Source organism: Lactuca sativa, chromosome 7 (genome assembly GCF_002870075.4).
Source record: "Lactuca sativa cultivar Salinas chromosome 7, Lsat_Salinas_v11, whole genome shotgun sequence".
NCBI lineage: Eukaryota > Viridiplantae > Streptophyta > Magnoliopsida > Asterales > Asteraceae > Lactuca > Lactuca sativa.
Window position 1 is genome coordinate 62,766,774 of NC_056629.2, and position 23,532 is coordinate 62,790,305.

Genomic DNA, 23,532 nt, shown 5'->3' on the forward strand with positions numbered 1-23,532 from the left:
ATTTTAATCGACTCTATCTTTTACAAACATAGGACCAATTTAAAAAAGAAAAGAAAAAAAAAGGTCTTGCGGTTGCCACTCGTCAATCTTCTTTCAACAAACATATCAAATCCCCAATTTTCTTCCAAACAACACAGTCTGTCTCTCACCGATATCGATCTTCCCAAATCCCAACCGACTGCCTCTCACCATTGTGCGTATTAGATCTCACAGTTTGCTCGTTTTTCATACAAATTTGGAGCTTCACTGATTTTGCAAAATGAGCGTTTCGATTTTGTGATCTAGGTTGAATCTCTATGTATTTGAAGGATGATTTTGCGGAGTTCTTTCACCAGTTGGATGAATCGTTTACTTGATTGCATGGGGTAAGTACTCGATTCCTGTTTCCCCTTCTCTTATTTCAGCCCAAATGTTCCAAAGACACACTTACTAATGATTATGTTAAAATTCATGACAGCGATAAGCATAATTATTGGTATTAAGTTCGCAACTGAAACCAATTTTTACATTTGCATTACAAATCGATGTCTTCGACTTCAAATGTCAAATTGTATCTATTTTCTTTGTTTTAAGCGTAATTGTTTGTAACAGAGCAGTCTTTGCTGTTTCTGCTGTTCCAAATCGAGGCCAGTTATTGCTGTCGATGAACCATCAAAGGGGCTTAGAATTCAAGGACGAACAGTGACAAAACCTAGTCTCTCAGATGAGTTTTGGAGCACAACCACATGCGATTTAGATCATGGTGCTGCAATTCAGTCGCAGAAAACCACTTCATCTATCAGTATCAGTACATCGACTCATAGTCTCAGCCACTTTGGTGGCACTGGAAGCAACATCATCGAGCCTGAATTCATAAATCATGGCAAGTTTCTTACTTTTCTTGATTGATTATATTAAAAAGACATTGTTAATTGTTGTTTTCATTCTGACTCAATGATCCTAATGGGTACAGAAATTAAATCTAGTAAAGCTATATATACAAGGCTATGTCTTTCACTCATCATAAAGTACGATGTAGTTATCGATATTTTCTCACAAATTTGTAACAAATTCCATAGTAATACAATTTCTAATTGTAATTCATTATGCCATTTCTGAAAACAGGACTACTTCGGTGGACTCAATTGAGACGTCAATGGGTTGACCATAAAAAGTCAAAGCACAGAACAAAAGCTCAAGAACCCGTTTTAAGGTTTTAAATTGAGACTTCAATGGTTTTTCTTTCTTTTTCTCAAATATATATTTTAAACATTATTTATCGATTTTGTTTGTTAAAGAAGGAAGGTGACATACGAAAGCTTACTTGGCACTAGCAAAAACTTCCCTCGGTCCATTCCTCTATCCGTAAGTCGCTATTTTCACTACTTTTGTGAATTTCCAAATATGCCCCTAAACTATGGAAATCCACCTTCAGGAAATGGTTGGATTCTTGGTGGACATATGGGAGCGCGAAGGGTTGAATGCGTAAAATGTAAAAATACTAAATAGACTTTGCAAGTGGATTCTTGGTTGATGATCTTTTGATCAAAGAAAAACCGGGTTTTATGTTGATTTGATGTATGCAAATCTTTTTCTTCCTTCATGTACATAAGTTTTTTTGAATTTTAGCAAATTAAGTTTGAGAAAATGGAAGTGAAAAATAGGTAAATTTGAATGTGATTTGTAAATAAGTGTTCTTGTAATGATTTTCCTTTTACATTGAGAAGTGTTGAGGTATAGAATTATAGATTATCGTTACCTAATAGTTTATATTTATTTTTCATCTTTATATTACAAGAAATAAATGGGTGTTGCTAAATAATAAGTAAACCTCTTATGTGGGTATAAGTATAAACTACCTAATAAAATGAAATAGTTGTTAACGATAAAAAAAAAAAGTGAACAAGAAAGGTACGTTATACGAAAAATAATCATGTGTTTCACTTTTTGTGGAAAATAAGATATGTGCGTAGTATGATTTTGGTAAATAGATGGAGTAAAGCTTTATATATAATTAAGATATTTGTTAAAAAATATATGAAATAGATATTGATGTGTGAGTGAAATCACATATAAAAAATGTTGATATTGCACTTATGTCGGAACAATTATAAAAACGGATATGAGTATAATTCAAAACCCAATAACATTACAATGATGTGGGTGCTTTATATAGTATGGTTTTTATTAGTGAAACAAGAGGAGTTGTTTTATAAAGAAATAACTATGAAAATTAACTTGATGAATGATAGGTTTACACCATAATAATTCAATATCACAATTATTTGATTATATAGAACATTTTTATGATATTCATTGATAAAATGTAAAATAAAAACTTATTATACGATAAAACGATAGGTGTCGTTATTGTTATCGTTAATCTTTAAATTCATTGAGAAACAACATAATAATTCAATATCACAATTATTTGATTAGATAGAACATTTTTATGATATCAATTGATAAAATCTAAAATAAAAAATTATTATATTATAAGAGGATAGGTGTCTTTATTGTTATCGTTAATCTTTCATTGAGAAACAAGTGGTTTTTGTGAGTAAAACTGATCCACAACAAAGTGCAAATTGAAAGAGGAGAATGACCAAATTAAGTTCGAAAAAACGGATCAACAAAGTGCAACTTGGAAGAGGAGAATGACCAAATTAAGTTCATATTGGAAATATTATATTTTATATATAGAACAAAATTATGATATTCATTGTACATTTCATTTAACCAAATTTCCAACATTAAAGCACCCATCCACCCTACCCCCACCTACCACTCTCATGACATAATAATTAGTATATTTTTCTTTTAAATTGTTACGTGTCTATTTCAAAGGTTTGCCGTTTAAGCAATTAACCATTTGGACAAATGGCCGTTATTCGGAGTTAAAATAAATCTTTATTATAAACGTACCATATATTGATTTAAAATTAAATTAATTCGAACAATGAATACTTGAGAGTTAAAAATCCAAATATGTTTGATAGCTATAAAGATGAATAACTAAGGGATAATGTCATACTTATCGGTTTAAGTTTTAAATGGTCCTTGGTTTTTTATGGGTGCATTATAAGGGTGTAATGTTTCAAAATACTTCTAAAGAAGGTATTGCTTCCATTTTAAAACAGGTAGGTTCTCTTAATGGCATATCATAGATGATGTGGAATGAATTGTTCACATATACGCCAGATATATGTGATTAAATGGCCACAATGTTTAGCTTGTTAAAATAATCTAATGACAATGGTTTCAAATGCACACTTTGAGAATAATGTTCCCCTTGAAGGGAATTTCCATCGCGAATGATTCAATCCAGCCACAGGTTCTCTACGCCTATTGTAAAACCTTGGATCACCACTCAAGAATGTTGTGTTTTCATCCTCGGATCCTTTAAAAGCCAACAAGCTCCAGGTACGAGAAGACACCGCCGTTTGTAAATTCCCTCGCTTAATTAAGAAAGAGTGTAATGCCAGAAATATTGAGGAGGAATTGTTGAGAATAAACCTAATTCAAGTTGAACATGCGAGCTGGAGGAACCAACTCGGTGTGTTTAGGATGGAAGAATCGCGGGGATTAAATAAACCAACACTACAAGTTGAGGTGCCTCAACTCGGCGAGTTGGTGGCTGGGAAAGAAACCCTAATTTCTAGGGTGTTGCATCCTATTTAAATGCCTTAAGTCCCTTTGGCTGACCTCCTAATCAGCCTCCATCATTATCAAAACCTTAAATCGAGTTGTAGTCCCCATTGTCAAGCATTTAAGCCTTGGAAGAAAGTTTGGTGTTCATTTTGTGCTTGGTGAAGGAGTTAGAGGATCTTGAAGTTTCTAGCTTAGAGGAAGGAGTCTTAGATCCAAAACCACTACCCATTTTGCAAGGTGTTTGAGGTATCAAGTTCTTATCTTGATTGCTAGATGCTTAGATCTCTCTTTTAGGTTAAATTGTTATGTCTTAGTCATGGGTTGGATGAATGTGGGGATTAGGACGTCCTAAAATCCTTATTCTTTCAGATATGGGGTTTTTATGGATTCTTTTGGCATAAATGTGCCAACTTTATGGTTTTTTGGGCTTTATGCATTCTTTAAGTCCCTTATTAAGCCCTTCTTGAGCATTTGAGCTTCTCCTAGGCTTGCATGAATGTAAAGTTGGCAACTTTACGTGGTTTTCCAGCTTTAGGGTGTCTAATCTGCATTTTAAGGCTTTGCCTTTGTAGGTTAAGTGCTTTATGGTTAAGCCCTCACTCTGTTAAGCCTAAGGTTTGGGTTTTGGACCCATTTTGGTGGTTCCTAGGGGTAAAGTTGGAAACTTTACCGTTCTAGATGCCATTGTAGTTGAGATCTGAGTTTTAAAGCTCCTAGATTTGATAATGTCAACTTGATGTGTTAAGATGTTGGGTTTCTAGAGAACTCGACGAGTTTGTTGATAAACTCGACGAGTTGGCTCGGTTTTTCCCGACTTTGCAGTTAAAGGAGAAACACGGCTAGTTGAAGGACAACTCGGCGTGTTGGGTCAACTCGGTCTGTTGACCTTGACTTTTGACTTTGACCTTGACCATAAGTTGATTTGGATTGACCATTGGATATTTTGGGTCGTGTGGTATCATTTCGGGTATGGGCTACCGTTTGAATTTACAAATGATTTACAAAACATGTTAAGACACAATGGTTTTCACACCAACACTGAAACAAACTTATAAACTATAATAGGTATAGTTTATGGAACAAATATACTATTTTACAAAGTACAGGTTAACATATAAACAAAAAGGGTTTTCAGTCATTACTTGTAAACACGTTGAAGAAATTTGTGAGAGTCTTCGTGTACTTATCTAAGTACAGGTAAAAGTCCTGACTTATAGCCAGAATCTCTTGTAGGGAGAGTGAGATATTTGTGTATAGATCTATTTGGGACTGACAATCCCACACCTCGACTGTTAGCTACAGTCAGGCCGGAAGGCCTGGGGTGACAAATGTTGTTAACATTCCGACGTCTGAAGAACGTCGTGATCATGCCGACTGGGTTAGTATGGTTATAAGAACTCACAAGGAGAAAACAACGACATATTTACAAATAATATATTTTCAAATAATTTTATTTGAATATTAACTTTACATTCGGATATCAGGGCAAATATACTTTCAAGGGCTTTATTTAAATAATAAAGCAATATTACATTATTTTCGAGTACTATTGAAAGCAGAGGACCTGTACCCAAACCAATGTTATACTTGAAAGCTTGGAGGAGGACCGGTGTGGAAAGATCCCCTATTTGGGCATGCTGATCATTATGGTTTACGGCATTGCAGTTCAGTATGGTGATGACACGATTTGGAGCGGGGGGATCAGGATCGGGATCGGGATCTGGATCCGGGGCTGGGTCAAGTGACACCACCGAGGTCATCGACGAGAGGCTACGTGAGCTTATTGCAACAGAGGTTACCAAGGGCATCCTTAACGCTACCCCAATTATCTTTGGGACGGTCAAGGAGGGTATGATGGAGATTATGAAAGAGGGGCTCAGGGCATTCAGAGCTGAGATTGTTGCGGACCAAGTCGGGGCCCAAACTCCCTCGTTCAGGAAGCTCAAGGCGTGTGGAGCCCCGGAGTTTTTTTGGGTTAGGGACCCCATTGTTAAACGATGTTGGGTGGCGGATATCGAGAACGCCTAGCACACGAGTTCTTGCTCGGATGCGGCAAAGGTGGGATTTGCTTCCTGTATGTTGAGAGACAGAGCCCGAGACTGGTGGGGCGAGGTGACCAGTCAGGTGGGAGCAGCCGAGGTGGCTGAGATGACATGGACCGAGTTTGTTCGGCGATTTGATTTGGATTTTGCACCAGCCATTGAGGTGGAATGGATGGTTAGGGAGTTTCAGGAGCTCCAACAGACCACCGAGACTGTGGCGAAGATCACCACCAAGTTTCTTGAGTGAGCGTTGTTGATCCCACAATACGCTACTGATGAGTATATGAGGAGGATACGATATCATTCCATGTTAAGGGATGATATCTGGGAGTTCGTGAGCTTCATAGGGTGCAAAATCATGAATGAAATGGTGGAGAAGGTCCGCGAGCAGGAGATAGAGTTGGACTTTCGCACCAAGCGGAAGTTAAGCAGGCACAAACAACAGTAGGTCAGGATAAAAAGCCTAAGACCTTGGATTCCTCCAGTAGGGGCCAGCAGGGACAGGGCCGGTGTGCCAAGTGCGGTAAGCCGCACGGTGGAGCTTGTCGGATAATAGACTCAGGATGCTACATATGTGGCAAACAGGGATACTTGAGCAGGGATTGCCCCAAGTAAGGCTTGATTTGCTTTCATTGCAACCAGATTGGCCATAAACGGGTCAATTGCCCAAGGTTGCGGTAAGAGGGAGGAGCAGTGGTGGCGCATGTGCCTGCCTCGATGAGGATTATCGATGGCCGCCCTGCTAAGGCACTATGAGTTTGTGGTATCCGCCTTACCGATTCTCCGTCTCAGGGTCTCAAAAGCCATATAATTTCTCCAAGATTGTTGTGCCTTTGACTCGCTTGACCAAGAAGAATGTGACATTTCGGTGGGGCACAGATCATCAGATGGCTTTTGAGACCTTGAGACGGAGACTATACGAGGCTTCGATTCTAGTGCTACCTGAGGGGTTAGATGATTTGGTGGTGTACTGTGATGCATCAATTTCAGGGTTAGGCATGGTGTGGATGCAGAGAGGGCATGTGATAGTTTACGCCTCGAGGCAGTTGAAGCCTCACGAGGCGAATTACCCCACTCACGACCTGGAATTGGGAGCAGTGGTGTTTTCCTTCAAGATTTGGAGGCACTATCTGTATGGAGTGCGGTGCACCATTTATACTAATCACAAGAGTTTGAAGTACTTGATGGATCAGCAAAACCTCAACATGCGGCAGAGGAGGTGGTTGGATGTGCTAAAAGATTACGACTGTGAGATCTTGTACCATCTCGGGAAGGCCAACATGGTGGTCGATGCTTTGAGCCTCAAGGTGGCAGGTTCCTCGATTGGGAATGTTTGTCTAAGGATGAAGGTGATCTCTCCCTTTCTAGATATGATCAAGGAGTCCCATGTCGAGGGTGTGAAGAAGGAAAATTGGAAGATTGAGCGAATTCGGGGACAGTATCCTTTGTTTGTTAAGGATAGCTGAGGTCTTCTGACACAGTGTGGCTGGGTATGGGTACCAGTGACTGGAGGGGTGAGGCAGAAGATATTGGAGGAGGCATACAAGTCCAAGTTCTGTATACACCTAGGAGCTACGAAAATGTATAGAGAATTGAGACTGAGTTATTGGTGGCCCTGCATGAAGCGGGAGATCGCCTGGTTTGTGGAGCGATGCTTGACCTGCAAGAAGGTCAAGGCCGAGCATCAGCGACCTCATGGAAAGGTTCAACCACTACCCATTCCTATGTGAAAGTGGGAAGAGATCACTATGGACTTCATCACGAAGTTACCGAGGATGGCGAGGGGTGTGGACGCCATATAGGTGATTGTGGACAAATTGACGAAGAGTTCCCACTTTATTCCGATCTCTGAGAGTATATCCGCTGAGAAGTTGGCGGATATTTATGTGCGAGGGGTGGTGGCTAGACACGGGGTACCAGTGTCGGTAGTCTCTAACGTGGATGTTCGGTTTACATCTAGGTTCTGGAAGAAGTTCCACGAGGAACCGGGCACTTAGCTGCATTTTAGCACAACGTACCACCCCAGACCGATGGCCAAAGCGAGAGGACGATCTTGGAGAACATGCTTCGAGCATGCGTGTTGGATTTTGGAGGGAGTTGGGATACATACCTCCCTTTGGCAGAGTTTTCATACAACAACAATTACCATGCCAGTATTGACCGACTGCCATTCGAGATGCTGTATGGTAGGAGATGCAGGACCCCGGTTTGTTAGGGCAAAGTTGGGCACCGGGTCATGGGGAGCACTGAGGTAGTGCTCAAGACCACCGGGCTGATTCAGCAGGTACGCGATCGGCTGCGGGTCGTGCAGATCCGTCAGAAAAGTTATGTTGACCGACGGCGATTGGATCTTGAGTGCCAGGTGGGGAACTTTGTGTTACTGAAAGTCTCACCATGGAAGGGGGTCATCAAGTTTTGGAAGAGGGGTAAGCTAGGACCCCGATATATAGGCCCGTTTAGGATCACGACTCGGGTGGGCAAGGTGGCATATCGTTTGGATCTGTCGGATGAGCTTAGTCAGATCCACAACACTTTCCACGTGTCACAGCTTCGGAAATGTGTCACCAATGAGGCTGCAGTCCTTTCGCTGGACGACATTCAGGTGGATGAGAGCCTGAATTACATTGAGAGGCCGGTTGCCATCTTAGATAGGAAGACTAAGGTTCTTTGGAACAAGGAAGTGAAGTTGGTGAAGGTGCAATGACAGCACCGCAGGGGCTCCGAATGGACTTGGGAGCCGGAGGACGAGATGCGAGGTCACTACCCGGATTTGTTTGGATCAGCAGACTTCGAGGACGAAGTCTAGTTCAAGTAGGCGAGACTTGTAACACCTGTTCTAGGTATTACTTGATTTATTTAATTTTTAGGTTTTGGTGCATGGACTCGGCGAGTTGGGAGTCCAACTCGTCGAGTAGAGGTATTATTTATGGACGCGAGATCGAGACCTACTCGAGTCGGAAGGCCTCGACTCGGCGACCAGGAGTTGTAAAGTGAAACCCTAATTTTCAGGGGTTTGTACCCTATTTAAAGGACTTATGGATCATTTGTAGCCTCCTTTATCATTCTTGTAACCCATAAAGGAACCCTAGCCGGTTGTTGAGCTTCCTTGAGTGTGTGTGAGCCATTTTGGAATATTTGTGAAGGATTTGAAGCTTAAAGAGGAAGAAGTAAGGAGAGGAACAGTAGATCCAACATTTACTTCGTATTAGCCATCATCCTGAGTTATAAAGTTGTCACCTTGAGCTTTAGTTGATTAGATCCCTTCTCTTTCAAGTATATGACCATTTTTGGGGCAAAATGGAGTCCAAACTCGGATCTGGACCTATCACAAGGATATGGTTCCAGATCTGGACCCTTTTAGGTCCCCAATGACATAAAGTTGCTCACTTTGTGTAGTCTAGCCACTTTCCATACACAAAAACCTTGTAAGAAGCCTAGTTTTGAATATACAGCCTTAGAAGACCTTGCATGCACGTAAAGTTTGCAACTTTACGTGGTATCTGCACTAGGAGAGCTTGGATCTAGAGTTTGGGACCTTAGATCCCACTGAAAAGGACTGAACATGAGAGGGACTGAAGGAACTCGTCGAGTTCCTTATCTGACTCGGTGAGTCGAGAGGGTTTTTCCCGTTTTCGGGCTTTAGAGTGTTTTCGGTGGAGAACTCGGATTCCGGCCATATGAGTGTTCGGTCTGAGTAAATTTTTCGGTCGGACTGAGTTTTCGGTTCAGTATTCACGAGTTTTCGGGGGGACTCGGCGAGTTACACAGGTAACTCGGCGAGTGGATGAATTACTCAGAAAACTCGACGAGTTGCTGGATGCACTCGATGAGTAGAGGTCAACATGGACTATTGACCTTGACTGTTAACCAAGTTTGATTTTGAGGGTATCTATGGGATTTGACGAGTTAATCACATGATGATTATAGGCGGTTTATTTGGAGCAGCTCGTGGGGATTAGCTAATCTAATCCTGTCAGTTCTACATTCACGAGAGGTGAGTTTTCGGTTCAGTATTCACAAGTTTTCGGGGGGACTCGGTGAGTTACACAGGTAACTCGGCGAGTGGATGAATTACTCATAAAACTCGACGAGTTGCTAGATGCACTCAACGAGTAGAGGTCAACATGGACTGTTGACCAGGTTTGACTTTGAGGGTATCTACGGGATTTGACAAGTTAATCACATGATGATTATAGGCGGTTGATTTGGAGCAACACGTGGGGATTAGCTAATCTAAGCATGTAAATTCTACATTCACGAAAGGTGAGTCTTCTCACCACACCAATGGGTCTAAGGCACCAAGCTCGGCACATTTCATGATAGATGGTATACTTGTTGTGTAGAGATATGTGATATGCTTGTTGTAGAGATGTGTGGTATGATAGTTAGATATGTTTGGTAATATGCTAGCTATATATGTGATACTTATAGGGAAAGACCATGGGGGAGCCCATGACACTTGGATGTAAGACCATGTAGGGAGCCCATGACTTTTTAAGCAAGACCATGGGGGGGGGGGAGCCCATGACACTTGGATATAAGACCATGTGGGGGAGCCCATGGCTTCCAACTAAAGACCATGAGGGGAGCCCATGACACTTAAGTGTAAGACCATGTGGGGGAGCTCATGACATCCTAGAGTAAGACCTTGGGAGGAGCCCACGACATCCTTATATGTTTGTATGCATGACTTATGTGGTAGAGATTGATTTAATAGCTCATATGATATATGTTATGTGAATTGTGTGTGGGGTATGCTCTGGGGAACTCACTAAGTGTTAGCTTACAATTTTTGGATTTGTTTTAGGTACATCCGAGCCTAAGGTCAAGGGTAAAGCTTGATGGTGCGACGTGTACTCTCTCTCTTTCTCTCTCTCTCTCTCTCTCTCAGGCATTTTATGGGACACTGTGATGTTTTGAAATAAATTGTAATGGTTATGAATTTTGGAAACAGTTGTATTTGGAAATCTCATGGTTTGTGAAATATTTTAGTTAATTAAAAATGAAAATTTTCTTTTGAAAGATCGGGCTGTTACATCAGCATTCAAGTATGTTTTTCTAAATTGTGATTCTTGTAATACATTTATTTTAATTTTGTTTGTTTCGATTATATATTTCATTGTTGATCGTACGCTTCTGTCATATTACTATCACTGAATCTATAAATTATCACACCATTAATCATAACAATATTAATGAAATTATAATTAGAAGCAAACAAATATTGTAGTACAAATTTATCCTTCCACACATACCGTAGCGACAAAGAAAAACTAAAAATGATTGGTCACATTTGTCTTGACATGGGAAATAATTCACAGATTAGTTCTTTCAAGATTGTGATAGTAAAGAGGAGGTTGACAAAGTTTTTTTTTTTCGTAAGCTCGATTTAATGAATTCATTTTTAGCTATTTTGTAGTACAAATTTATCCTACCACACATACTAACCTACCAAGAAAAACTAAAAACGATTGGTCACATTTTTCTTGACATGGGAAATAAGGGATAATGACTTAAAATGGTAATATATTTTTTGATTTGTACACATTTAGTCACTGAGTTTTTTTTCGTCAACATTTACCCCTTCAACTTATTAAACTGTACACATTAGTCCTTATGACCGGCTACTCTAGGTTAGCCGGTAAAAATGACTTAATAAGGTAATATATTTATCACTTTGTACACATTTAGTCCTTAATATTTATGTACACATTTAGTCCTTAATATTTTTTTATTGCAAAATAAGTCATTTTGGTTTTTTTTATTAATTCAGTACTTATGAATGATTTCTTTAGGTTTTTCTCACGACATCTTATGTGGGATAACCATATGGTGGTGGGATAGTTTAAGGTGGTCCTACTATATGTTGTAGGCCAAGATACTTGGTGCGGGCCGACTATAAGTTGTAGGCACGAAGACTCGATAAGAGCGGTTGGATTAAGGCGTTATGCCAACAAACCCTGGGTATTCCAGTCCGATGACTGATTGGACCTGTGGCATGTTGGCATTCCAGTCCGATGACTGATTGGGCCAATGTATACCATTCTAATGGGTGTGGGTCCGTTATGCATGATAATACGTTTGTTGTGTTGGGTATTTTGGGGGAAACTCACTAAACTTTGTGCTTACCCAGTTGTGTATGTTTTCAGGTTCTATCGTTGGTCGTGAGAAGGCGAATACATGAATGTACTTATGTACACACCCATCAACATTATTGAGGATTACTCATTTCTTATATTACTCTAATTTTCGATAAATGTATTTTGGAATAAACGTTTTTTTTTGTTAATAATGGATTTATAATTATGGAGTTTTGCCTTATTTAAAAATGAATTTTTTTGGTTGTGAAAATGATACATTACACATAAACATCAATAGCCTCACACACTTCATCAATTATTGTCCCACGTAAGATGTGAGAAAAACCTAAAGAAAACATTCATAAGTACTGAATGTGTATAAAAACAAAAATGACTTATTTTGAAACAAAAAAATATTAAGGACTAAATGTGTACAAAATATTAATGATTAAATGTGTACAAAATGAAAAATATATTACCCTATTAAATGATTTTTCCCGGCTAACCCGGAGTAACCGATCATAAAGACTGAATGTGTACAGTTCAACAAGTTGAAGAGGTAAATGTGGACGAAAAAAAACTCAGTGACCAAATGTATACAAATCGAAAAATATATTACCATTTTAAGTCATTATCACTGGAAAATAATTCTTAGATTAGTTTTTTCAAGATTATGATAGTAAAGAGGATGTTGACAAAGTTTTTATTTTTATTTTTATTTTTTCGTGAACTTGATTTAATGAACTCATGTTGACAAAGTTTTTATTTTTTATTTTTAATTTTTTCTAGAACTCGATTTAATGAACTTATTTTTAGCTGTTCGAGGTTGATAATCATAATGCGTAAATTGTAATAATAGAAAGGGTGAAACAAATGCACCAAACAAAAGGTCAATATGAAAACTATTTCAAAATGTGTTCGGAACGTACCATATTCTGTTCGAAATGTACGAAGTCAGTCCCGAACATTTCATCCCTTCTTTGTGGCGGTTTCAAAATATGTTTATGTCACGTCTCACCAACCTTTTTTCAACTCCAGAACATACATTAATACTCAAGTAATGGTGTTTTAGTGTAAATGGTCATTTTATGAATATGAGAAAAGCTAGATCATTTTTGTTACTCTTTTTCGTGATGGTAAGTTTTGTTAATGTTGTGTTATTATTTTTTGGATACAACGTTTCATCCTAATCATGAAACATAATTATTTCAAACCTACAAATGGGAACACTACGGAAAATGAAAATAAAATAAAATCATTGGGCTCCTAGTGTTGGTACAAGTTGTCATGCCACAGAAACAACCGGAAACAATATGAATTCTTTAAAGATTCAATGAATGTATATGCAACATGCATTTAACATCTTCTGCGATGGTTTAGGGGGAGATGCAGGCAATGTATTTGTAGACTAAACCTCACTTTTACATACATGCACCCCCATATATATGTACATATATATAGCCCAGAAAACCTGTAACACAATTAAGTATATGCTCTTCAACAAATTCACAATTTAGGTTAAACGCAATAAAATCTTGAAAAAAAATCAATCAAGTACTACACTTTTTTGATAATTTCTTTGTGCTTTTCGGTGGAATATCAGACTCTCTTGGTGGGTTATTCCCAGAAGTTACAAAGATGCCTACTTTGTTTAATTACTGTGGTAAGTTGCCCTAAATTTCTTGTTCTTGAAATTTTCCAATTGGGGGTTTCTTGGTTTCTAGGTCAAAGATTGAAATTTTTAGTTAGATCTTGATGGGTTTTTTTAATTGGGATGGTTTTCATTTCTGGGTATTTCTTAAATTTCTGAATTATGTGTTTTTTCATCCATTTTTGTTTGTTTATGTTGGTTAAAATTGAATGGGGGAATTGAGAATTGACATTATGAACCTAAATATTTTTTAACTTTGAAGCAGTTTTTAGGGTTTATCTTAGTAGAATAGACATAAAAGATTTAATAAACTATTCTGTAGGGTTTTGTGATTATCTATTTGTAACCCTAGATTGTAGTTATAGTTTAAGTACAAAGCATTAACGTTTTAGGGACCATTCTTGATTCTTCAACTATAAATACATGTAAATCTTGAAATTTGCTATGATGAGTAGCATAATCGTTGAATATGAAACTTGGTACATTGAATGTTCTTTTGAGGATCTAAATGGAAGGACTGATTCTATTTAGGGCTGATTTCCGATTGGATGAACAAAGACTCTTTTTTGCACCGAACCCGTCTGAATGACCATTTTACCCTTTGTCTGGATTTTGGAATCTGATGGCTGTATAGATAAATAATGTCTGTCCGGATAAAGGATAAAGTATAATGTTTATTTTGTGCACCGAATGACCTGTCTGAATGAATGTAAATGACCATTTTACCCTTTGTCTTAAATCTAGTTTCTGATGATCTTTGTGTTTGGATTTATAGGTGATGATAAACATCATACAGGAGGATCATTATGTTCCATGAATTCAAACCGTTTATTTTCCATTCTTGATGTTTATAACCACCCTTGCAAACGTTCACGAATCAATGATTCATATAGCCTTTTTTCCAATAACAAAAACAATCCATCAATCGAAATCCTCCCGGATGAATGTCTTTACGAGATCTTCCGGCGGTTATCTGGCGGCAAAGGGAGGAGTGTCGCCGCCTGTGTCTCACTCCGGTGGCTTACTCTCATAAGTAATCTCAAAACCTCAGAAATTATTGATAAAGTCAAAGTCAAAGTCAACAACGAGTTTTCATTTGATGATGAACAAGAGAACGATGGGTATCTCACAAGGTCTTTAGAAGGAAAGAAAGCAACCGATACAAGACTTGCTGCCATTGCGGTTGGAACATCTGCCCGAGGTGGATTGGGCAAGCTTTCGGTCAGGGGAAGTGATAAAGTGACAAGTGTTGGATTTTCAGCGATTGCCCGAGGCTGCCCGAATCTTAGGGTTCTTTCTTTATGGAATGTTCCCATGATTGGAGACGAATCTTTAATCGAAATCTCCAAATGCCACTTTTTAGAAAGTCTTGATCTTTGTCATTGCCCTTTAATTTCCAACACGGGTATAATTTCAATCGCCAACAACTGCCCAAATCTGTCTTCTTTGACAATCGAATCTTGTAAAAACATTGGAAACAAAAGCCTTCAAGCCGTTGCCCGGTGCTGCCCGAATCTACAATCGGTCACCATCAAAGACTGCCCGAATGTTGGTGACCAAGGTGTTGCTACTCTTTTTTCATCATCTTTGGTTCTTACAAAGGTAAAGTTTCAATCTTTAGATATATCGGACTTATCACTAGCGGTGATCGGGCGATACGGGAAGTCAATTACCAATCTTGCCCTCACAAACCTTCGAAACGTGAGCCAAAAAGGTTTTTGGGCGATGGGTAATGCGGGAAATCTTGAATCTTTGATGTCCTTAACGGTAATTTCATGTTGTGGGATCACGGATTTGAGCCTTGAAGTGATAGGAAAAGGTTGTCATGCTTTGAAACATTTGGTTCTTAAAAAGTGTTGGTTTTTATCCGATAAAGGGTTGATTTCGTTTGCCCGAGCTGCCCGGTTTCTTGAAAGCTTGCAATTAGAAGAGTGTAATCGGGTAACCCAACAAGGGATTTTGGGTACTTTGTCGAATCAAAACTCAAAGATGAAATCTTTTTCGGTTGTAAAATGTATGGGGGTTATAGATTTAGACGAAAAAGCCATTGACTTTTTCGAAAAAAATCAATCTTTACATTCTTTAACAATCAAGAATTGCATTGGGTTCGGAAACAAGAACTTGGAACTGATCGGGAAGTTATCTCCAAATTTACATAATCTTGATCTAACCGGGCTTTCCGGAATCACCGATTCCGGCCTTTTCGAGCTTCTCAAAACCCACACCGCCGGACTTAAAAAAATCAACCTTACCGATTGCATAAACTTGACTGACAAAGTGGTGGTGGATTTGGTCAAGATCCATGGCGGAACCCTAGAAGTACTCAATCTTGGCGGGTGCCGGAAAATCACCGACGAAAGCATGGCGGCAATCGGAAGAAATTGCGGGCTTCTCAAAGATCTTGATGTTTCAAAGAGCGGAATCACGGATTCCGGTGTTTCTTGGCTGTGTTGTGAAGGGAATATGAGATTGCGGGTTCTTTCTTTATCGGGTTGTATGGTTTCAAATGAAAGTATGTTGTCTTTTGAGAAAATGGGAGAAACCCTTGTGGGGTTGAACCTCCAAAGGTGTAATTTGATTAGTAGGAGTGCGATTGAGTCACTTGTGATTAATCTTTGGAGATGTGATATACTTTCTTGAGTGAACCGGTTGGGGTTATGGTCCGGTTTTTTTGTTTTTTGGCTCATTTTGGGGTTGGTCAAACGTGAGATGGTTGACTTTTTGTACGGTCAAAATCAAAGAAACAATTGGGGTTGATTTTGGTTAGGTAAAACCCCATGTTGTTTAATTGGATTTAAGTATCTTATTTCCCAATTTTTTGTGTTACACTTTATTGTATGTTATGTTAATGATATTTATTTATAATACTTATTTTATTTTTCGATATCGTTATCGCAATTCGCAAAGAATTAAAGTACACATTCCAATAAATCATCAACAATTCAAATGAATAAAAGACATTTAATTTTGAAGTAAAAGAATATCAACGATTCAAATAAATAAAATATAATTTTAAGTAAAAAAAGAAACACGTAAGGTTATATAAAAGTCATAAGACATGTCTAAAATACATTAGAACGTCATTTTTACATATTTACAATGTTAAAGAAACTAATTCCAACTTAACCTTTATTCCAAATAATCTCTAGAACAAGTTACCACAAAGATTGATCCATTTGGGCATCTAATCCCTTTATCAACTTTTGTCCAATTCCTTGCCTTTTCACAAAGTTCTCCTAACCTTATATTAACATACCTTTGCCACTTTCCATACCCACAAAAATGGAATCCCACAAATCTTTATTTTTGTGGGTTTCTATGATCGTTTTCATACTACATTCCAAAACATTATCGGTTCGAGGGCTTGGGGTTAATTGGGGTACGCGTGCATCACATCCTTTGTCACCTAATATTGTGGTGAAGTTAATGAAGGATAATGGGTTCGATAAAGTTAAACTGTTTGAAGCCGAGCCTGGGGTTTTGGATGCGCTTAGAAATTCAGGACTTCAGGTTATGCTCGGGATTCCTAATGATTTCTTAGCTCCATTGGCTAGTGGTGTTAGGGTTGCTGAAGACTGGGTGGCAAAAAATGTATCTGCTTATGTTTCACGTGGAGTTGATATAAGGTTAGTTATATGTTAAAGTACGGAAATTTTATTTTTTATCTATTAGCGTTTAAAAGTTGGACTTGCATTGTTGTATCGAATGCGTCGATCAAATCAATATTTTAATGATCAATCATTTTCAGTAGTATGTCCATATATTAAAAAATATATTAAAATTACGGATAAATTTCTTCGACCTTTTACTTATCATTTTTTTTTTATATTATGATCAGAACACTTGTATTTTGTGACTAAATGGAATTAGAAACAAATGTATAACTTTTCTGTAATAGAACTTTATATGTTATGATGCTTCTTAATATTTAACTAATTATTCATATAATTTACTTATTTATATGAAATCATTTTAAGTATTAAAGGTGAATAACAATTAATCCAATCATACTAGACAAGGTGACGTATCTATTTTTTGAATAACAATAAAAATTGTTTTCTATTTTGAAAATATTGTTATGATATAATAAGATGAATAAAACAAATAAAAATAAGATTCTAAAATAAATAAACAAATGATGAAAATAGTCGAGTCGAATACATTACTATTTCTTGGATTAATCTAATATAAGATGATTAAATAAAAAATAAAATAAGATTCTAAAATAAAAATTGTGTCTAATTTGAAAATTTTGATTTTTGATTTTTGTTAGGTATGTAGCAGTTGGGAACGAACCCTTTCTCAAGACCTACAAAAATATGTTCACAAACGCAACTCTCCCGGCCCTCCAAAACATCCAAGCCGCCTTAATAAAAGCCGGTCTAGGCCGTCAAGTCAAAATAACAGTACCACTAAACGCCGACGTTTACGAAAGCAGCTCTGGCGTCCCATCAGAAGGCAATTTCCGGTCAGACATCCACAGCCTCATGATCTCCATCATCCAATTTCTAAGCGACAACGCAGCACCACTCACCATCAACATCTACCCTTTCCTCAGCCTCTACGCCGACCCACATTTTCCAATTGACTTTGCATTCTTCGCCGGAACAAATGCTCCGGTGGTTGATGGAACAATTTCATACACAAATGTATTTGATGCTAATTACGATACCCTTGTGTGGGCCCTTGAAAAGAACGGTTTTCCAGGGATGCCGGTGATCGTCGGAGAGATCGGGTGGCCAACTGACGGTGACCAGAATGCGAATTTAGGGTATGCACGGAAGTTTAACCAAGGGTTGATAAGCCGGATAATTCAAGGACAAGGGACACCGAAAAGGAAAACACCGCCAGATGTTTACATTTTCGGGCTTATCGATGAGGATCGGAAAAGCATAGACCCTGGTAATTTTGAACGACATTGGGGAGTTTTTAATTATGATGGCACAATCAAGTATAAACTTGACCTAGGAAGTAATAATAGGACGCTTGTGTCAGCTAAAGGGGTCCGATACTTATCTCGACAGTGGTGCGTTATGGCAGAGGGGGCAAGTGAATCAGACCCTAATTTAGCTGACAGTGTGAAGTATGCGTGTACTTATGCGGATTGTACGAGTTTAGGTTATGGTTCTTCGTGTAATGGTTTGGATGCGCGGGGTAATGCGTCGTACGCGTTTAATCAATATTTTCAAACGTTTAATCAGCAAAAAGGGACGTGTAATTTTCATAATTTGTCTGTTGTTACGAAAATTCAGCCAACAACAGGGATGTCGGATTGTAAATATGAAATTATGATTGATATTGGGAAGCATGAAAAGCCGCGGAAACCGGTGACGTCTGTGGCAGCGCTAGGGTGGAGATTGCAAGATTTGAGTTACTCCGGTGTGGTGGCGGTTATATTGTCGTTTATCGTTAGTTGGGTTTCATGAGGAGTTTTAGTTTTGAACCTTGTACGTTGTATTTCTACTTTATGTTTCACGTGATTTATTTTATCAAAAGATGAATAATGATTTCTGTCGCATTTCTAATTGTTTATTGGTTTATTTAAGTTTCACTAAATCATTCACGTCCCTACTGTTTCAACACCGAATGGTTCGGTTTCTACCAAAAAGCCCTTAAATTATATTTAATCACCAAAAATGTATTTAAATGACTAAAATAGATTATTATTTTAATAGTATAGTTTTGCAACCATATAATACATTCAAATAATGGATCAAGAACATCAACAAAAGTCACCCTAACACACCCATTTAAGAAATCCAACAAGCCTATTTCATCATCTCTGCTATATTATAACTAATTACATGGGAACATATTATAACTCTGTTTTTTTTTTCCTTGACTTAATATAAAAGGAAATGGAAGATTTTGACTTAACAAGTCATAGTTCTAAGTAGAGAAGAATTCTCCATACCTTCTTTTGGTTTCCAAATAATGTGGTCCAATTTGTTACAAAAGTTCTTGTAAAACTGCATTCATATTTAACCCAATAATTATTTATAATATTATTTATGTATTTTTAAAATGGAAGAAAGATAGATGTTGCTTGCCTTGTGGTATTCAAGGGTATCTCCAGCAGCTTTTCGAACATCCACCATAAAAAGAGATGCTGCAACTTCAAATACCTTAATAAAAAGATTATTAAATTAATATAATCAATTCTTTGTAAAATAAGTTTCTTAAAAAAAAATATTTCAAGTGTAATAAAAAAGAAAATGAAATGAAAAAGTTTTAACTTTTACCTCTAAAACAACCGCAAATTGCCCCACTCGATTCACGGAAGCTCCTTCAAGACGCATCTGTAGATTCATTTATGGAATTTAAGTTATAATAAAAAAATATATTAGAAAAAAGAAAATGATGGAAATTTAAATTTTGTATAACCTTGTAGCCATGTGTTTGGACTTTGAAACCCAATAATTCCGCAACCACTTCAATTGTTGAAATTATATCTTTTGCTGGCTTACGTGACACAAATCGAGTTTGTCTCTTTACACGATCCTTTAAAAAATAAAAAAAAAATTAAAAAACATAAATTTACATTTGAGACAAAACAAAACAATCAGGTATCTATCTGACATTGGACTGTGACTGTGACTGTGACTGATGTACCTGATGTCTGTCAAATAAGGCAGACAGGTTTAGGCCTTGAGACAGGGTGATCATTTCAAATGCATTCATTAGTAAAGGGCCAGTTTTTTCTTCCGATTTTTCAGTTACGTATTGATCCTGTTAAATAAACCACAGGAATTATATAAAGTTGAAATTTTAATAATTTGTTTTTTAATATAATTTAAAAGTAATTTCTGGATTATGATTAAACCTCTATCCCATTAAAAACTGCATGGACATCGTCTAAACTGACATCACTGTCTTCTCCATGGCTGATAGATGTGTAGTTTATTTGGAACCATGGGTGTTTCTTTACCCCATCAATCCCAATTCGCTGCATGGGCAAAATGGTCATTTTACATGTAAAATGAATATAATAATTAAATCAACTCCATTATAACATATAGTTGTATAAATCTATAAGCTTACAGTTTTAGGGTTTGGATCCAGTATCCTATTTATTAATGACTTTGCATTATCTGGGAACCAAAAAGGATATGAAAACTCAGCAGCATTAACCTGCACGTTACTCCAAATAAAAAGATTCTTAACTTTAGTTTATTATAATTTATAACAGAGTGCAGATGCAATAAACCTTTAATTTTTATGAGCCTATAAATAAATATAGTGGAAAGTACAGAAAAGCAATTCTACTTGCGCTATTTAATTGATTTGACCTAATATTTTCTGTAGTGATTCAACCATTATACCTTTTTTGACAACTTCAGCCAATAAATATATAACATGTGACGAAATTATAATTATTTGATGATTTAGTGTTAACCTTTTTATACAAACTTGGCAAGTCTGATTCCTCAAATGGAAGGTATCCAGCCAAAATGACATAAAGAATGACTCCACATGACCAGATATCAGCAGCACCACCATCATATCCTTTGTTACTTAAAACCTGAACCCAAAATAAAGAATTTATATAAAATTTACCCAAAAAAATAATAAGAAGAATCTGGTAAAGATGAGATATATATATATATATATATATATATATATATATATATATAATGTACCTCAGGTGCAATATAATTTGGGGTTCCACAAGTGGTATAAAGAAGTTCAACACCCTGAAAAAGAATTTAAAGACAAAATCACATCAAGAGATGTGATGATGGAATGGAATGAACAAAGTAATGGGAATGGGTGATTCCCATTCCATTCCCTCTTCAATTACCATATACCAACTACCAAACACTACCTAATTCTGCTTACTTGTTGTGGCAATGCACTGAGTCCAAAATCAGAAACCTTCAGCTTTCCTTCAGAATCAAGAAGAAGATTTTCAGGCTACATATTACAAAAAAGACTGTTAGCAGAAAATAATAACAATAATAATAAATCTTTTCACCATAAAAGAATTCTATTCTAAAGTCTAAACCTTTTTTTCTCACCTTTAAATCTCTATGATACACACCCTTTTCATGGCAATATGCAACAGCATCAATAAGCTGTTGAAAGTACTCTCTAGCTTCCTTCTCAGAAAGCTTTCCTTTGTGCACCTGCAACCAAGGGTATAAAAGGAAGAGGGACAAAAATTGATTTCCTGTATGATGTCTATTGATTAACACATATCAGTGTTCTATCAAATGGAGTAATGGACCTTACAATTCTATCAAAAAGCTCTCCTCCATTGATGAATTCCAGTATTATATATATCTTTGTGTGGCTTGATAAAACCTAACCAAAGGAAAAACATGGCATCATTGGAAAATTCTTCTATAAAGAAATGTAATATAGGATCAAATATATTGCATAAGTTTTAAATATATACCTCATGGAGTCTAACAATATTAGGATGCCTCATCATCTTTGTTATAGAGATCTCTCTTTTAATCTGCAAGTCAGCTGAGAGAAATGAGAATATTTGCAAATACAACAAGAAATAACTACAAAAGCAATATAAGTCAGCATTAAGTGAATAACAAGATAAAGCTATAATATTTATATAGATAAGTGAAGGACACTTTAAATTGGTACTAAATATGTAAAACATACAAAGCCAAACCTGATCCACCATTTTGTTCTTGAGTATTGTGCTTTTAGCAAGAACTTTAATGGCAACTGCCTCACCAGTCTCTGTATTTTTTGCAAATTTAACCTTTGCAAATGTACCTTCACCAATGGTTCTACCAATCTCATATTTTCCAACCTTCTTTGTCACTCTTTTCATCTTTCCCACAAGGCTTGCAACATTCAAAGTTTCTATCTCCACTGATTTGATAGCTAGCTACATGGAATCACAAATAGTTTAAGAAGTACAAGTATGAAGTATTAGTTTGTGTAATCACCTAACAGAATTAAATGTATTCGACCATTAGAAACAATGAAAATTCTCCTAGCGAGATGTGATAAATAACAGAAATTTAGCAAAAAATCATACCACAATTGTAATCAATAACAAGACCTAAATACTCGTTTCCAAGCAGCGAGATTAAAAAATGATATCATCAGCGAATAGAATCCCCATATACAGGTAATTTGCAATAGACATACATGGATAGTGTAATCACAAGGAATTCTAGAAATTGAGTAAAACGCACTTACATTTTAGGCGCAAATCAAGCAACAATTGTATAGTTAGAGATCCGAGAACAATACAAATCACCAAAACGCTCAACTCTCCGTCAAATGACTACAATTGTTAGAAAAAGAGATGATTAATTGAAATTGAAATTCTCCTAGGCGATAGAAACACAATTTCAACAAAAAAAAAATCATATTAAAATTCTAATAGAAACAGTTGAAATAATCACCTTATAACTTCCTAACTACGCATATACATAGTTTAATGCTAACGGATTTCAGAAACGGTACAAAACGTCGTACATGGATGAGCACGAAAGGAGATGCAGCGGAATTGGAATCGGCGGTTACTGTGTAGAGCTCCGGCGAAACGAGTAAACGAGCTGTTAGCTACAACATGGAAATCGAGCCGACAAATTTAATTTGATGAAAGTCGCCGGAAAATGAGATACATGTTCAATGGAGTTTATAAAATCTTTAATATAGTAGAACTACAAGAAATGGCTTTTGAATTAATAGTTTTTTTTTCTCTTTTTGAAATTAATATAATACTGCTCCAACAAAAATTTTTTTTTTAATTTTAATTTAGACAACTTAAAAGCACATAAAAAGTTTACCAATTGTGGAAGGATTTCATAATGATCATAATTAGCAATCATACTACTTTTAAATCAACAACTATCTTTACTATTGAAGAACAAAAAGGACATGACCAAGCTTTTGATTAGCAAATAGTAATACTAAAAGTAAGGTGTGTTGTCCTATATCTGCAAACCTCTGCAATAAAAGAGGTGGATCAAACATCTAAAATCTGAAATAAGAAGATTATTTTTTTTTTTAAACATTGTAGGGTGTTAGAATAAACTAAAATATAATTAAATTGATTTAAAAAAAACTAAAAGAGTTTTTTTTTTATATAATTTTATGACTTTATTGTAGATAATTAACAGATATAGATTAACTTATATGCATTATTATA

The 23,532-nt window shown here is 36.7% G+C and overlaps 4 protein-coding genes across 7 annotated transcripts; 3 read left to right on the forward strand and 1 right to left on the reverse strand.

Annotated features, from left to right (window-relative positions):
• The first annotated feature begins 39 nt into the window (after nt 1–39).
• Nucleotides 40–1,737, forward strand: LOC111893351 (uncharacterized). 2 transcript variants are annotated; one of them, XM_023889417.3, is made up of 6 exons: nt 40–193; nt 286–365; nt 597–862; nt 1,105–1,192; nt 1,278–1,344; nt 1,415–1,737. In XM_023889417.3, exons 2-6 carry the CDS (start codon nt 310–312, stop codon nt 1,466–1,468), a joined length of 531 nt encoding a protein of 176 aa, XP_023745185.1. In that variant the 5' UTR covers nt 40–193; nt 286–309; the 3' UTR covers nt 1,469–1,737. The 2 variants fall into 2 exon arrangements, with proteins under 2 accessions (XP_023745185.1, XP_023745186.1); XM_023889418.2 differs by having other exon boundaries at nt 49–365; nt 1,281–1,344.
• Nucleotides 1,738–13,096: 11,359 nt separating this feature from the next.
• On the forward strand, nt 13,097–16,287 carry LOC111893352 (EIN3-binding F-box protein 2). Its single transcript, XM_023889419.3, has 2 exons — nt 13,097–13,415; nt 14,179–16,287. The coding sequence occupies exons 1-2, from the start codon at nt 13,391–13,393 to the stop codon at nt 16,041–16,043; spliced, it is 1,890 nt and encodes a 629-aa protein (XP_023745187.1). The 5' UTR covers nt 13,097–13,390; the 3' UTR covers nt 16,044–16,287.
• A 382-nt stretch (nt 16,288–16,669) lies between these two features.
• LOC111893330 (glucan endo-1,3-beta-glucosidase 5) lies at nt 16,670–18,921 on the forward strand. Its single transcript, XM_023889390.3, has 2 exons — nt 16,670–17,029; nt 17,677–18,921. Exons 1-2 carry the CDS (start codon nt 16,686–16,688, stop codon nt 18,827–18,829), a joined length of 1,497 nt encoding a protein of 498 aa, XP_023745158.1. The 5' UTR covers nt 16,670–16,685; the 3' UTR covers nt 18,830–18,921.
• Nucleotides 18,922–19,044: 123 nt separating this feature from the next.
• Nucleotides 19,045–23,045, reverse strand: LOC111893332 (CBL-interacting serine/threonine-protein kinase 24). Of its 3 annotated transcripts, none has more exons than XM_023889392.3 (16): nt 22,784–23,045; nt 22,575–22,662; nt 22,036–22,253; nt 21,802–21,864; nt 21,636–21,707; nt 21,422–21,529; nt 21,243–21,317; nt 21,044–21,097; nt 20,800–20,925; nt 20,445–20,534; nt 20,227–20,349; nt 20,016–20,132; nt 19,788–19,904; nt 19,646–19,702; nt 19,454–19,528; nt 19,045–19,372 (listed from the first exon to the last, which is right to left on the reverse strand). In XM_023889392.3, the coding sequence occupies exons 3-16, from the start codon at nt 22,198–22,200 to the stop codon at nt 19,277–19,279; spliced, it is 1,338 nt and encodes a 445-aa protein (XP_023745160.1). In that variant the 5' UTR covers nt 22,201–22,253; nt 22,575–22,662; nt 22,784–23,045; the 3' UTR covers nt 19,045–19,276. The 3 variants fall into 3 exon arrangements, with proteins under 3 accessions (XP_023745160.1, XP_023745162.1, XP_023745159.1); XM_023889394.3 differs by having other exon boundaries at nt 22,036–22,257; nt 22,857–23,044; XM_023889391.3 differs by having other exon boundaries at nt 22,036–22,257; nt 22,784–23,044.
• Between the last annotated feature and the right edge of the window lie 487 nt (nt 23,046–23,532).

Coding starts and splice junctions, on each gene's coding strand:
- LOC111893352 (XM_023889419.3), top strand. CDS start 13,391: ATGCCTACTTTGTTTAATTACTGTG. Junction 13,416..14,178: donor TACTTTGTTTAATTACTGTG/GTAAGTTGCCCT, acceptor TTGGATTTATAG/GTGATGATAAACATCATACA.
- LOC111893351 (XM_023889417.3), top strand. CDS start 310: ATGATTTTGCGGAGTTCTTTCACCAGTTGGATGAATCGTTTACTTGAT. Junction 366..596: donor CGTTTACTTGATTGCATGGG/GTAAGTACTCGA, acceptor GTAACAGAGCAG/TCTTTGCTGTTTCTGCTGTT. Junction 863..1,104: donor GCCTGAATTCATAAATCATG/GCAAGTTTCTTA, acceptor TTCTGAAAACAG/GACTACTTCGGTGGACTCAA.
- LOC111893332 (XM_023889392.3), bottom strand. CDS start 22,200: ATGAAAAGAGTGACAAAGAAGGTTGGAAAATATGAGATTGGTAGAACC. Junction 21,708..21,801: donor ATATTGTTAGACTCCATGAG/GTATATATTTAA, acceptor TCCTTTGGTTAG/GTTTTATCAAGCCACACAAA. Junction 20,535..20,799: donor TGCCAAGTTTGTATAAAAAG/GTTAACACTAAA, acceptor AGTAACGTGCAG/GTTAATGCTGCTGAGTTTTC.
- LOC111893330 (XM_023889390.3), top strand. CDS start 16,686: ATGGAATCCCACAAATCTTTATTTTTGTGGGTTTCTATGATCGTTTTC. Junction 17,030..17,676: donor TCACGTGGAGTTGATATAAG/GTTAGTTATATG, acceptor GATTTTTGTTAG/GTATGTAGCAGTTGGGAACG.